At 39.8% G+C, this 12,689-nt stretch overlaps 4 protein-coding genes across 7 annotated transcripts; all 4 read right to left on the bottom strand.

Annotated features, from left to right (window-relative positions):
* Nucleotides 1–1,178: 1,178 nt before the first annotated feature.
* LOC114361763 (WD repeat-containing protein 89-like) lies at nucleotides 1,179–2,583 on the bottom strand. Its single transcript, XM_028316917.1, has 5 exons — nucleotides 2,470–2,583; nucleotides 2,111–2,374; nucleotides 1,914–2,005; nucleotides 1,731–1,833; nucleotides 1,179–1,322 (listed from the first exon to the last, which is right to left on the bottom strand). The coding sequence occupies exons 1-5, from the start codon at nucleotides 2,581–2,583 to the stop codon at nucleotides 1,191–1,193; spliced, it is 705 nt and encodes a 234-aa protein (XP_028172718.1). The 3' UTR covers nucleotides 1,179–1,190.
* A 728-nt stretch (nucleotides 2,584–3,311) lies between these two features.
* Nucleotides 3,312–5,095, bottom strand: LOC114361755 (WD repeat-containing protein 89-like). The gene is made up of 6 exons (XM_028316905.1): nucleotides 4,855–5,095; nucleotides 4,455–4,681; nucleotides 4,101–4,276; nucleotides 3,744–4,007; nucleotides 3,550–3,641; nucleotides 3,312–3,465 (listed from the first exon to the last, which is right to left on the bottom strand). The coding sequence occupies exons 1-6, from the start codon at nucleotides 5,001–5,003 to the stop codon at nucleotides 3,327–3,329; spliced, it is 1,047 nt and encodes a 348-aa protein (XP_028172706.1). The 5' UTR covers nucleotides 5,004–5,095; the 3' UTR covers nucleotides 3,312–3,326.
* A 396-nt stretch (nucleotides 5,096–5,491) lies between these two features.
* LOC114361760 (translin-associated factor X-interacting protein 1) lies at nucleotides 5,492–12,563 on the bottom strand. Of its 4 annotated transcripts, none has more exons than XM_028316915.1 (11): nucleotides 12,476–12,563; nucleotides 12,005–12,139; nucleotides 9,422–9,603; nucleotides 8,834–9,009; nucleotides 8,358–8,496; nucleotides 8,088–8,196; nucleotides 7,837–8,006; nucleotides 7,560–7,755; nucleotides 7,025–7,177; nucleotides 6,444–6,621; nucleotides 5,492–5,673 (listed from the first exon to the last, which is right to left on the bottom strand). In XM_028316915.1, the coding sequence occupies exons 3-11, from the start codon at nucleotides 9,565–9,567 to the stop codon at nucleotides 5,513–5,515; spliced, it is 1,428 nt and encodes a 475-aa protein (XP_028172716.1). In that variant the 5' UTR covers nucleotides 9,568–9,603; nucleotides 12,005–12,139; nucleotides 12,476–12,563; the 3' UTR covers nucleotides 5,492–5,512. The 4 variants fall into 4 exon arrangements, with proteins under 4 accessions (XP_028172716.1, XP_028172713.1, XP_028172714.1 ...); XM_028316912.1 differs by lacking the exon at nucleotides 12,476–12,563 and adding an exon at nucleotides 12,223–12,431; XM_028316913.1 differs by lacking the exon at nucleotides 12,476–12,563 and adding an exon at nucleotides 12,223–12,431 and having other exon boundaries at nucleotides 8,358–8,484.
* LOC114361762 (homocysteine S-methyltransferase) lies at nucleotides 10,272–11,771 on the bottom strand. The gene has a single exon (XM_028316916.1). It carries the CDS (start codon nucleotides 11,651–11,653, stop codon nucleotides 10,658–10,660), a length of 996 nt encoding a protein of 331 aa, XP_028172717.1. The 5' UTR covers nucleotides 11,654–11,771; the 3' UTR covers nucleotides 10,272–10,657.
* Nucleotides 12,564–12,689: the final 126 nt, after the last annotated feature.

Here is a 12,689-nt window from a genome sequence, read left to right as displayed (position 1 = left end):
CGCACTTGAAGAGATATTTTTCATTTTAGCATAATTATTATGATAGTTTTAATATATTTGTGGAGATATAGTCATTTCCCTAGCAGATCGGTAGCCACAATATGTCTATGGTCATAAACACACATCTTACTCAATCATAGACAATTATTATGAATGCTGTGGTTATACATACTGATACTATAAACATTTTTATTTGTCGTCGAGCTTAAATTAGTGGGTTACGTGTTATCAATAATATATCATTTTATTAAAAATAAGCGAATTCCAAAAATACGTTGGATTTTATGAGTACAAAGTATAAATCTGAATTTTATCTTAAATTAGTATGTAATTCGGAAGAGGCTGGGCTTATGTGTAACTAACAATCGCTCTCTAGCAAAGGGGAGAGACAAGCAAAATTAAATTTAAATAATTTGGTTTAAAATTAATAACAGCATACTCGTATTTCAATCCTTTGGAAAGATTATCATAATATTACTCTGCTAAGTTTCTCACTGACCCTCGAAGATTTAACATAAGCTTAATGGTGACTTTTTGTCAATTGTGTGTTCGTTAGTCTGTATTTGTGTGCCTGATTATCATTATTCTATCGTACATGCTGTGCACATGTCCATAATTATTAATATTATATTTTAGTTAAATATTTTTTTCTACACTTTGTTAGCTTTTATTTTGGGATTAGAAAATAAAGAGATAAGTCTACATTACAAAATTGTCTTATTTAATGGACCCTGAATCCTACTGAAATAAATCCAGCTGTAAAAATTCGGCTTATATTATTATTTTGAAAGTGCTAGTGTTTATTTAATATTGTGAGTCATCTTAAGCACCAGTTATTTATCGGGTTTTACACAGCAGGTTGTACATCTAGTCACAAAAGTGAATAATGTCCACCACTGAGGGACAGAGCAACTCATTTCTTCTCAGTGTCCACCAGTAGGGCCCAACGGGAAGATTTCAGTAGCGCTGTCCCCCACTGGTGGACATTGCAACTTTTTTTCTCGATGTCCACCAGTGGTGGACAAATAGTGGGGGACATCGGGAATAAACGCTACCTACCTAGGGATGTGCAAAGAATTTTGTCAAAATGAAAAACAACAATATTGATAATCAATTTTAAACTTTCGCGTTGCATAATTGAGTTAATTAATAAAATTCAACAATATTGATTACTAGTATAATGTAAAATTCTAATAGGGCTTGTATCTGTTGACGTGCAGCCTGTCTAGCGCGCCACTGAGCCGCTTGGGCGCCGCCTGCCCCGACGCGCCGGCCCAAACGCTCACACGCCCGCCCTCACCCGCCGTCACCAGGATGTCTCTCTGGAAGGACCACATTAGACTCATCATACCATTTCCCACTTCATTCGATACCATTCGATACACAGGGTGACTGGAGGCGATGTATTGCCTGCTAGTAGTGCATCCACTCGGTCGCGTTACCGCGATAATACTGCCATATTAAATTCATCATGCCATTTAACACTTCCATTCGATATACAGGGTGACTGGAGGCTATGTAGCATGTTGCATGCTAGTCTCACTCGGCCGCGCTACCGCATTGCACACAGTTGACCGACGGCGACACAGTGCAATAGATTTTTCAAGAATATTAAAAGGTAAAAAACAATTTCATTTACTTCATAGGAGAACTCCCACATTTACGACTCGTCCTGTATTATATCCTTGATGATATTATTGTAAATCAAACGTCAGGTGATTCATACTTACGTCTTTTTCGTACCAACAGCACCTCACAATTTGTTTGTTTTGTGTAAAGTTTGTACATGGCTGCAATTTCTTTTCTGCTATCGTAATTGACCTTAGTACATCCCTGAAAAGAGATAAAATATTACTTTTATAAACAGTCTCATCAATTGAAATATTTTTTGATAAATTTTATTTATTGCTTACCCATCTCCAGCATTTGAGCCAGCCAATAGTACAGGTGTGTCATCAATTGATGTGAAAATATCCACTAAATAACAATCATCATCTTTACTCCTCTGAAAAAGAAATGATTCAATGATAAATTAAAAATACATAAGTGATAATAATGAAGTTTGGCTTGGGTATTTAAGGTTTAATATGATAGCAAATATTTATGTTACCTTTATACTTCTAGAAATTTTATCTCTACTGTAACTCTTGAGTTGATCTCCAGTGTCTGTGTCCCACAGCTGCAGGTCATTGGACTGTGTAGTGCAGGCAGCTCTTCTGCTGTCCAACCAGGATATTTTCTCTACTGAATTTTCTACATTTAAGGAATATATCAGAGCATCATCTTCTGTCTGTTCCAAGATATTAAATATATTCAAAAGTCCATCTATTGACCCTGATGCTAGGATTTCTGTCTTCTCTTTGTGGAATTTGACCTGGAAATGTAAATGAAAAGAATTATCCATTTTACATAATATTAATGTAAAATGTGGTATTTATTTTCTATATTGTATACTGGTGGCTAACTTACTTGTGTAATATCGTCTGTATGAGAGTTCCAATATCCCCCTAAAGGTTTTGGCATTCGGGAGTCCCAGAATACTAGATATGCATCATCCTCCACTAGTTGACTGCCTGNTCCCATTGCGATGGGCATCGCTGTTGCGACAGGATAGCACTGCTCACTGCTCAGTTCACTTTTTATTTCCTTGTAATATTTATGTGCCATTTCTGTCTTTTTCTCTGTCATGTATGTGATGTTCATCGTAATAAATTTTTCTTTCTTTCTTTCTTTAAACGCCACTTGTATATTTGGGAAAACGCGCTTTACTTTATCTACACTTCTTCTTCTTCTTTGTTTGTTTGGTTGTATTGAATAGGCTCAAAAACGACTGGACCGTTTTTAAAAATTCTTTCACCATTTGAAAGCTACATTACTTACGAGTAACATAGGCTAAATCTCTATAAAATGTAGGTATGAAATGAAACGCCTCCATCCTCTGCTGGCGCGCCAGCAGAGGATGGAGGCCCCTGGAGAACAGGGGCCCCAAGCACGTGCTTGTAGTGCTTATACGTTAATCCGCCACTGTGGATATTGCCTGCTAGTAGTGCATCCACAGTGCATATATACAGTCACATTAGATTCATCTTTTCCCTATTGCTTATCACTTCCATTCCATATACAGGGTGACTGGAAGCGATGTGGAATATTGCCTGCTAGTAGTAGTGCTAGTCTCACTCAGCCGCGCTACCGCATTGCACCGTTGGACGACGGCGACACAGTGCAATAGATTTTTCCAGCATATTAGAAGGTAAAAAACAATTTTATTTACTTCATAGGAGAACTCCCTCATTTACGACTCGTCCTGTATTATATTCTTGATGATATTATTGTAAATCAAACGTCAGGTGATTCATACTTACGTCTTTTTCGTACCAACAGCACCTCACAATTTGTTTGTTTTGTGTAAAGTTTGTACATGGCTGCAATTTCTTTTCTGCTATCGTAATTGACCTTAGTACATCCCTGAAAAGAGGTGAATATTACTTTATAAACAGTCTCATCAATTGAAATAGTTTTTTTGATTAATTAATTATTTTAAATACTTACCCATCTCCAGCATTTGAGCCAGCCAATAGTACAGGTGTGTCATCAATTGATGTGAAAATATCCACTAAATAACAATCATCATCTTTACTCCTCTGAAAAAGAAATGATTCAATGATAAATTAAAAATACATAAGTGATACTGTGTAGTGTAGTAGGTATTTAAGATTGAATATGATAGCAAATATTTATGTTACCTTTATACTTCTAGAAATTTTATCCCTACTGTAACTCTTGAGTTGATCTCCAGTCTCTGTGTCCCACAGCTGCAGGTCATTGGACTGTGTGGTGCAGGCAGCTCTTTTGCTGTCCAACCAGGATATTTTCTCTACTGAATTTTCTACATTTAAGGAATATATCAGAGCATCATCTTCTGTCTGTTCCAAGATATTAAATATATTCAAAAGTCCATCTATTGATCCTGATGCTAGGATTTCTGTCTTCTCTTTGTGGAATTTGACCTGGAAATGTAAATGAAAAGAATTATCCATTTTACATAATATTCATGTAAAAGGTGGGATATTTTCTATATTGTATACTGGTGGCTGACTTACTTGTGTAATATCGTCTGTATGAGAGTTCCAATATCCCCCTAGTGGTTTTGGCATTCGGGAGTCCCAGAATACAAGGTATGCATCATCCTCCACCAGTTGACTGCCTGCACATATCACGCGCCCATTGCAAGACACGTCCATGCATTCATAGGGCCGAATTATTTGTTCTTCTTCATCTAGAAGTGTTTATTAAATTGTTAACTATTTTATTATTATGATCTAAGAACCTATGAAAAAAATATTGCATCTCAGAAGAGTACAACTGTTTAATAACCATTTATCATAATGGAACAACCATTCTATCAATAGCAACTGAATTTTTAAACTAAATATTTTGTTGTGCATGATCTTTACCTTTATATTCCTGGACACAGCTCCCACTGGCTCTCAAGTCCCAAAGCTTTACTAATCCATCCAAACCAGATGAGTACAGCATGTGGTCCTCCCGGGAACTGAATAGAACATCGGTCACAGGTTTCTGGTGCCCGCTAAGCCGACACACCTGTTTGAGGGTGTTATTGCCCAGTTCATACACTTCTATCCCATTGTTGTTTGACACACTCACTGCTAGTTTTAGGGACCTGAAAATACGATTGAATGAATAGGGCACTGTTCTGAGTTTAAAGATAAACATACATTATAACCTAATTATGTTACACAGTTTCCGTTCATTTAGGGTAGAAATATGTCTTGACTAATGATTACTGTTTGGGACTGATAGTATTGTGATATGTTTATCTTAGGATTTACTTACTTGGTCCCGTGTATTTTATTAACATAAGATTTTTTCTCAGACACAGTTGTTTCTGCTAATAAATCATAATTTTTATTGAATAACTGTTTCAAAGTATTAGAGTCAACAGTGTCTTTGTCTAGTTCTTCGTTTTCAATGATATCTGCCATTGTTTCAGTACAATTATAGCACTAAATTAAATTTTTTCCCACTCTTGATTGTAAACAAACTCACGTGTGATTTTTTATTTGTCAATGTGACATTTAACTTTTTTTTTGTTTATCGCACAGAGTAACTTTCCTCTAGCTTAGTCGAATAATTAATGCAACGGTTATATGCCATAGACCACTAAACAAAAACCGGTAAATTTTTCAACATCTGTTAACGGATGTAAGACAACGCTAGTTTTTTTTTCATTTCCGGTACATGTAATTGAGCGCCAAAACTTGAAGTTCATTTCAAGTTCAAGTTATTTTCAATCATGTGATTTATTGTGCCTGCTTGTGTTTCTGATTGTGATGATTACTCCTATTAAAGTTTGTTCATATACAATATTCACTACTAGATAATCTATAAGTAAGTAAATACACAAATGATTTAGCCAAACAGTACCAAACAGCCATTTTCGTGATGTAAATAATTGTTATTTATTTTTAAATAATACAAAATAGACTTATATTCAATGGATCTTGTTAACGCGTCGCTTGTCCCGGTAGCGGGCTCCGGCGCGCTCGACGTCGCCGGCAGCCAGGCGCGCGGCCACGGACCGCAGCGGCAGCGGCGCCGCGTCCGCGCCCTCGCCGAAGGCCCAGCGCACGTAGCGCTCCATGCGGATGTGGTCTGGGAAAAGGTCATTTAATATACTTTGGTAGTTAGTCCTAGTGAAGTTCGAAACATTGTTGTAGTTTACTGAATAGAGGGACGATTTTACGGCGGGATCTATGAAGTGAAGGTTTGAGTTTATGAATTGGTCTTGTTGCACCACGGTTTTGGCGGCGGCGTGCCTGCTCCATGTAAGTTCCTCTAAGTTTATCACGAAAATCGCTCAGTCCTTCTATAGTCCTACCAGTAGCGGGATCTACGATAGCGAAAACTCTCTTCAACTGTTCTGTTGTCACAGGTTTGGAGTTGGCGTGCCTGCTGCATCAATTTTCTAGTTGCACGACAGTCACTCGCTACTTAGAGCGTCACCCAGTCCTATCTATGGCGGGGTCGACAATAGCGAAAGCTCGCTTGAGCTGGACCATGGTTAAGGCTAGGGCGACGGCGTGCCTGCATGCTGCATCTATTAATTCCGAGTTACCTATGGACAAGAATCGCTCCTGGGCACGTTACCTATGGCGGAGTCGACAATAGCGAAAGCTCGCTTGAGCTGGACCATGGTTAAGGCTAGGGCGACGGCGTGCCTGCATGCTGCATCTATTAATTCCGAGTTACCTATGGTCTATGGACAAGAATCGCTCCTGGGCACGTTACCTATGGCGGGGTTGACAATAGCGAAAGCTCGCTTGAGCTGGACCATAGTTAAGGCTAGGGCGACGGCGTGCCTGCATGCTGCATCTATTAATTCCGAGTTACCTATGGACAAGAATCGCTCCTGGGCACATTACCTATGGCGGGGTCGACGATGGCGAAGGCCCGCTTGAGCTGTTCAGTCGTGACGGGCTTGGCGGCGGCGTGGCGGCCGCCCAGCTCGGCCACCACCTCGCGGATGTACTTGTCCTGTGCCAGCTGCCGTTGCCGGTACAGCTCGCGTGCCAGCTCCAAGCGGTCGAAGCCTTCTTCGTTCTTTAATCAAAATTATTTTTTTTTACCACAAAGACGGTGCATTCGTAGGGAGGAGGATCTAGTGATGCATCTAATGATAATAAACTACCTACTTTCCGCACCACTAAGTAAGTACTCACATGCATGCACAGACATCATGCGGCCAGTTAGGTACATAAGCGATAGATTTTTCGATAGAGATAAGTAGAAACGAATAAAATTGATAGCAATAGCAACGAGATTAGATCAAGGTCACGTTATACGGCTTAAATGAATCTTAATTACCTACTAAGCTCAGGAATGTATGAGAGACGAGAGTTACCTGCTCCGAAAAACTCTGCGTAATTTTAATATGTGGCCAAGTAGCGTGATAATGAGTTTTTATCTCTGATAAACAAAATCAATTGATCTACTTAAGTATCACCTCTTGGAACAGCTTGTCCAAGTTGACCTCGTTGCAGTTGATCTTGAGCTTGAGTTGCTTGCGGACCACGTCCACCATGTTTTTGATGTCCACGTCACTCTTCAGCGGAAACACCGACTTGGACACTTTCTCAAACTCCTCCAGGGTTACGGTCTGTTGAAAGCGAAGGGTAGTTTCAGATTTCATTTAGTTTCTACAGCTGCATAGTGAAGAGAGTTTAGTGGTAGAATTCAACTCTACATCTTCATACAGGCTCGATTCCTAGAAGAGATAAGCATGTGGCGTAACTAAGTATTCTATAGCATCTGAGGCCCGTGGCAAATTCTGTGCACGGGGCCTTTGGCGTATCTAGGGGTTTTCTAGGTATTTTTCAGAGGGGCTCCAGGACCGTCGCCCTGAAGCATCGCGATTCGCGAGAGGTGCGTGGCATTTTGCCAGTCCTGCCACTATATTTATTAAGCTTACGCCAGTGGAGAAAAGATTGAAGAAAGAAGATCATTTTACCACTACATAAAATATACTTTTGTGTAAATACCTCCTTATCCTTGCTCTGCCGATACAAGTGGTCCCTAAGCGCCTGCCACTGCCGCCGGTGGCTCAGGTAGATGTGCTCGCTGAGGTGGCCGTGCACCACGCCCCAGAACAGCTTGACCTGCGGCTCGTCTAGCATCTGCTCTGCGCCGGCGCACAGGTTGTACGCCCACTCGGCGCGGACTGAAGGCTGTTGGTACCTACACACATATTATGTTCTTGATGTTAAGTAACATAAAGTTTATTCTTGAAAAAGAATTGAACTGAGATTTTCATCTTGCCTGTCTTCAAAATACTTGGTGACATAGTACTGCATGGACAACCCCTGACCATGCTCCAGTTTGCCGAGCCAGATGTCGTTTATGATCACGCTGATCTCCCGCCGAGACAGACGCAAGTTACGGACTTTGCCTTCGTAGCGCAAGTATGGCGGTATCATGGGGTCCATACCCTAAAAAGTCAGAAAAAAAATCTGGGTAGGTAGTTCTTTTCAAGTGTTGAGTAGCTATGTATGGATATTATTTCAGCTCACAAGGCCATCGAAGTGTTCCAGTTGTTCGCTTTCTGCTGCTGGTCCTAGTTCTTTCAGCAACACACGAAGGATATCCCGTGATGATAGTCCGCTTGCCAGCTGCCACCACCTAAGTGTATAAGTAATCTTTTTGTTATGATGAATGAAATCTAGAGCAAAAAAGCATTTGCGATTTTACTGTCGATAAAACCTAGTTATCTAGTGGTAGGTGCTATGAATATTGAGCAAAAAATGGCTGCTTGACCTTGTGGTCTTCTTCCTTTTCCTTACCTGTCTCGTCCCCCGCCGATGAAGTCGGCGCAGAGCTCCCACTGTGGGCGCGGCGTGCCAGCACGCTCCAGCTCGTTACATCGTTCTTTGACTTCAACTAGCTCCTCTTCTACGCTCTTTTTCAATGCTGTTGACAAATCTTTCCCCATTGATCATTTTCTAGCCATTGTTAACATGAATATTTTTGTTAGTTAGCAATTTTGGTCTAAGTAAGTAGAACCTATATCAGATATCAATCAGATGATCGAAAGACGCAGCTTCTGGTCGAAGATCTGAGCCCCGATTACGGTAACTTTTATAACGTCTACAATCCAGACGCGTTTCTGATTCTGCGATACGATTGGTCAAAACAGCTGACGTACGCTGTTGAACGACCAATCGTATCGCAGAATCGAGAAGCGTGTCTGGATTGTTGACGTTAAAAATTACCGTAATCGGGGCTCTGATCTGTCTGTCTTATTATCTCTAAAACTCACCCAGCACACGTTTATACGTGTCGTGAATAGTTTGCAGTTCAGCTTTCAAGGCATTCGCCTGTTTTGTCGCGTCGTGGAACTGCGCCGTCAGGCTGTCGTGCTCCCGCCGAGGCACCGTCTCCGCGTACTCATCCGTCATCTTCTTCAGCTCACGTTGGGTAGAGGACAGCTGCTCTCTATTAAGAGTACGAAAAAGTCGTGATGGGGATAATTTTATTCCGTAGGTACTTTTCTGTATTTTATGTGTGGGCAACTGGGCACACATGGTGTGGGGGTTTATAGAAGAGAGTAGCTTGACTTTCATGGCTTCCGTTTCATTAAACCTAATGTCCTCCAATGCTGGACAATGGCCTCCTCCATGGATTTTCAAAACGACCGGTCTGCGCTTTTCGCGAGATCGTCGGCCCACCGAGTGTGGAAGGCCTACCTAAGTACCTTTTCCGGTCCGTGATCGTCATTCGAGAGCTTTTCGGTCCCAAAAGCCATCTCAGTTCTAAGAGCTATGCACGCCGCCTACCAGGATGACCAACGATGATGTTTGCACTTTTTCATTGAGTGTGCCAGTTTCGAATCATTTAGGTCATTCACCTGCAACGATCCAGCGCTATCCTGAGCACGACGGGGTCCCCGTAGGCGTCGTCCAGGGGGCCCGCGCCGCCGTCCAGCTCCTTAAGCTTCAGCTGCAGGGCCAGGTTCTCGAAGTACAGCGTGTAGCGCGCGTCCCGCTCGCGCATCAGCGATATGTAGTCAGAGAACTTATCGTCTTTTAGCTGGTGGAAATATTCAACGGCAGTAATTGCTAATTATTATTTAATTACAGTGAGAGTTATCAATGTTGATAACTTGATATTTATAGGACATTATCTCATCATGTTGGTATTTGGGTGAAATGTTTGGCGAAGTTGGAAGATTTTAATAGTTATAATAATATTTTTTTCTACTCTTATCAAGCTTTGCGAAAGATAAAACTGGACGATATCATCATCAACAGTCTGTTCACTGTTGCATTATTTTCCAGTAAGATGATGCAATTGTTTACACAAATGTAGAAACTTGAAATAAATAGTTTAGTTACGTAACTTTAATGTGCATAATGTTATAATATCTGGAAATCAAATCAGTCTGGGACAGCTTGTGCTCGAAGTTTATGACACATTCCTATGCCACCAGCATCACTAAATTCATATTCAGGAGTTCAGGACATTGACAATAAAAACCAAAAGAATATTAAAATAAATATATTATATAAACACTTTCTGATAACATTATATACTTTATAATAACATCTTAATAATATAAATATAATATGAACAGATACATGTTATAGACAAGTTAACATTCCCAGAGCATGATACAACACAAAACATAAACATTATACAAAACCAACATTCAATTACTAAAGTACATTTAACACACCTTTCCTAAATCCTTCTTCAACTTGGACATATCAAATGTCAATTTAAGATTCTGTTCCCTCAGCTTTTCATTTTCCTTGATTAGATTTTTTAACTTATCATCTCTTTCTTTCTTCTTCACTGACAAACCGAAAATTCTCTGGAATTCAGCAAAAGCTTTTTAAAGGCTTATTTTTTTTTGTACAAACAGTTAACCTTCTTAATATTAAGATTTAATTAATTCCAATACCAATCCTTATCTCAAATATTAGGGACTCACAACCTTCTTACAGCACTTTAGTAAACTATAGCTAAAATATATAAATAGAGTAGGCAATAAAATTATAGTGACAAAATATGAGTGAAAAAAATAAGTGAAGCAAGTAATACAAAGGCTTAAGGCAGAGTAATGCAGGCTTAATGTGATTTATTAAACATTAATTTTTTTTTGATTCAGCCAGCGATCCACCTGGGTGCGTATATGGGCAATATCAGCTGCATAAGTTCTGCAGCACCCACCCACATAACTAACTCCCAAGTCCAGCCAGCCAGGCACAAATGAATCAATCCTATCACATATGTCGCCTTCAATCCACCCTAGTTGTACACTGTACTTTTCTCCTGAATTTGGATATGTTATTAACGGAATAGGAGCATGCGGTCTATCATTATTGATACCCTCGAACAACTTGGCAATCAGTTTTGGAGAACAACAGTTAGCACCAATGGCAACTAATTGGTTTGGATTTAAATCCCAACACTTTTTAGCTGCCATTTGAAAATTCTCACCATGAGCAACACTAGTCTCATCTGTGACACTGAAGGATAGCCAAGCTTTAATGTTTGGATACTCTTTCAACATTTCAACCAAAACCTCAGCTTCTATCTGACAAGGGATGGTCTCTATAGCTAAGAGGTCTACTCCAGCATCAATTAGAGCCTTAATACGTGGGGTGTGCCACTCTCGTATGGTTTCAGGGGATGTGCGATCCGCGTAGTGACCATCGTACTCAGACCCATCGTGTAGATGCGCTCCGTAAGGTCCAACTGAGCCTATGACGAGAGGTGTGCGAGTAGACGTTCCTTTTCGTAGGCATTCTTCAAGGTAGGTATCGCGAGCGCGTTTAGCCAGTTCCACAGCGCTTCGAATGAGTGCGAGGCCCTGCTCAGGAGTCACGCCGAGATGTTTCACAAATCCACCAACTGACGCTTGATATGTATTCGTTGAAATGCAGTCGGCACCGGCTCGCAGGAAGTCTAAGTGTGTGTTGTACACTGCTTCTGGATGTGTTTGTAGATAACGAGCGCTCCAGAGAGGGTCACCGTCAGCGGTCTTACCGACATGGACGGACAGTTGCGAGGAGAAACCACCATCCAGCACTAGAACTTTCGGATATCCCAAATCAAGTGTGCTTGTGCACGCCATTGTAGTTGAAATGAAGATTTATTACATGTGCGTACTGCGTATATTACAAAAACTTTCAGTCAGATAAGAAAATCAAACAAAATAATAACATGTCAACATTGTCAAATACACAATTTGACAAATGTCAACACTATTTTAACGTCCCGTGTTCGTCTTTACCGGTTTTTATTCTTTAACCTCTTTTGTCATTTGGTATCGGCTCTCATAAATCATAATCGAGCATAAAATCGAGTCTTGCGGGTTAGGTGGTTGTATCTCTAAATGGAGAGGCCCTAAATGCTATGATTGGCCATAATGGCCATTACCATTAAAGTTTTATTTTATAACCACCATAATTAATTTTGTACTTACATCTTGTGTAATGAATTCTGCGATGCGGTTATCTCTGATTTTGATTGCACTTTCATATGCTTCTTTAATTTTCTCTAATATTCTTGAATATGTCACAGAACTTGTAATAACAGTATCAAAAGCTTCTCGAAATATCTAAAAGCAAACAATGCGAGTTACACGTCATACAAAGTTTTAGCAAGGGTAAAAGAAAGATGAAATGGGCACTTTAATATAACCTCAAGCACTTCATCATGATATAACTGTTGTGTTTCGAGTAAATCACTTGTAGGTTTCTTTACAAACTTCAGTTTATTGGAAACTAAACTGTACACATCTTTTACATGTTTTGGAGTTGCTGACATTTTACAAAAAGCAAAAGAGTATAAAAATCAGGGCAAAAACTGTTTTAAAAATGAATACTAAAATACCCAATCTCTAATTTTTCGTTTCTGTAGTGATTATCTTATCATAAAAAACACTAAAAATTACCTTCCTTTAATCAAGCCAGAACCGAATGTAAAATATTTTCCTGCATTTTGTGACCTCTCAAGCAATTACTTCATAAGCCTGAAATCTTTTCAAACTTTTAATTGCATAAAACAAATTGAAAGAATTTATTTAAAATTAATGATTTCCCGCCTTGTAAACCATTTTCGCATCACAGTTTCACTCATTCGTTTGGTTCTCTATGGTAATGCTCAGT

This window comes from Ostrinia furnacalis, unplaced genomic scaffold (genome assembly GCF_004193835.3).
Source record: "Ostrinia furnacalis isolate ACB-3 unplaced genomic scaffold, ASM419383v2 OfSCF5989, whole genome shotgun sequence".
In the NCBI taxonomy this organism is placed as follows: domain Eukaryota; kingdom Metazoa; phylum Arthropoda; class Insecta; order Lepidoptera; family Crambidae; genus Ostrinia; species Ostrinia furnacalis.
This window is presented reverse-complemented; position numbering and strand designations above follow the sequence as displayed.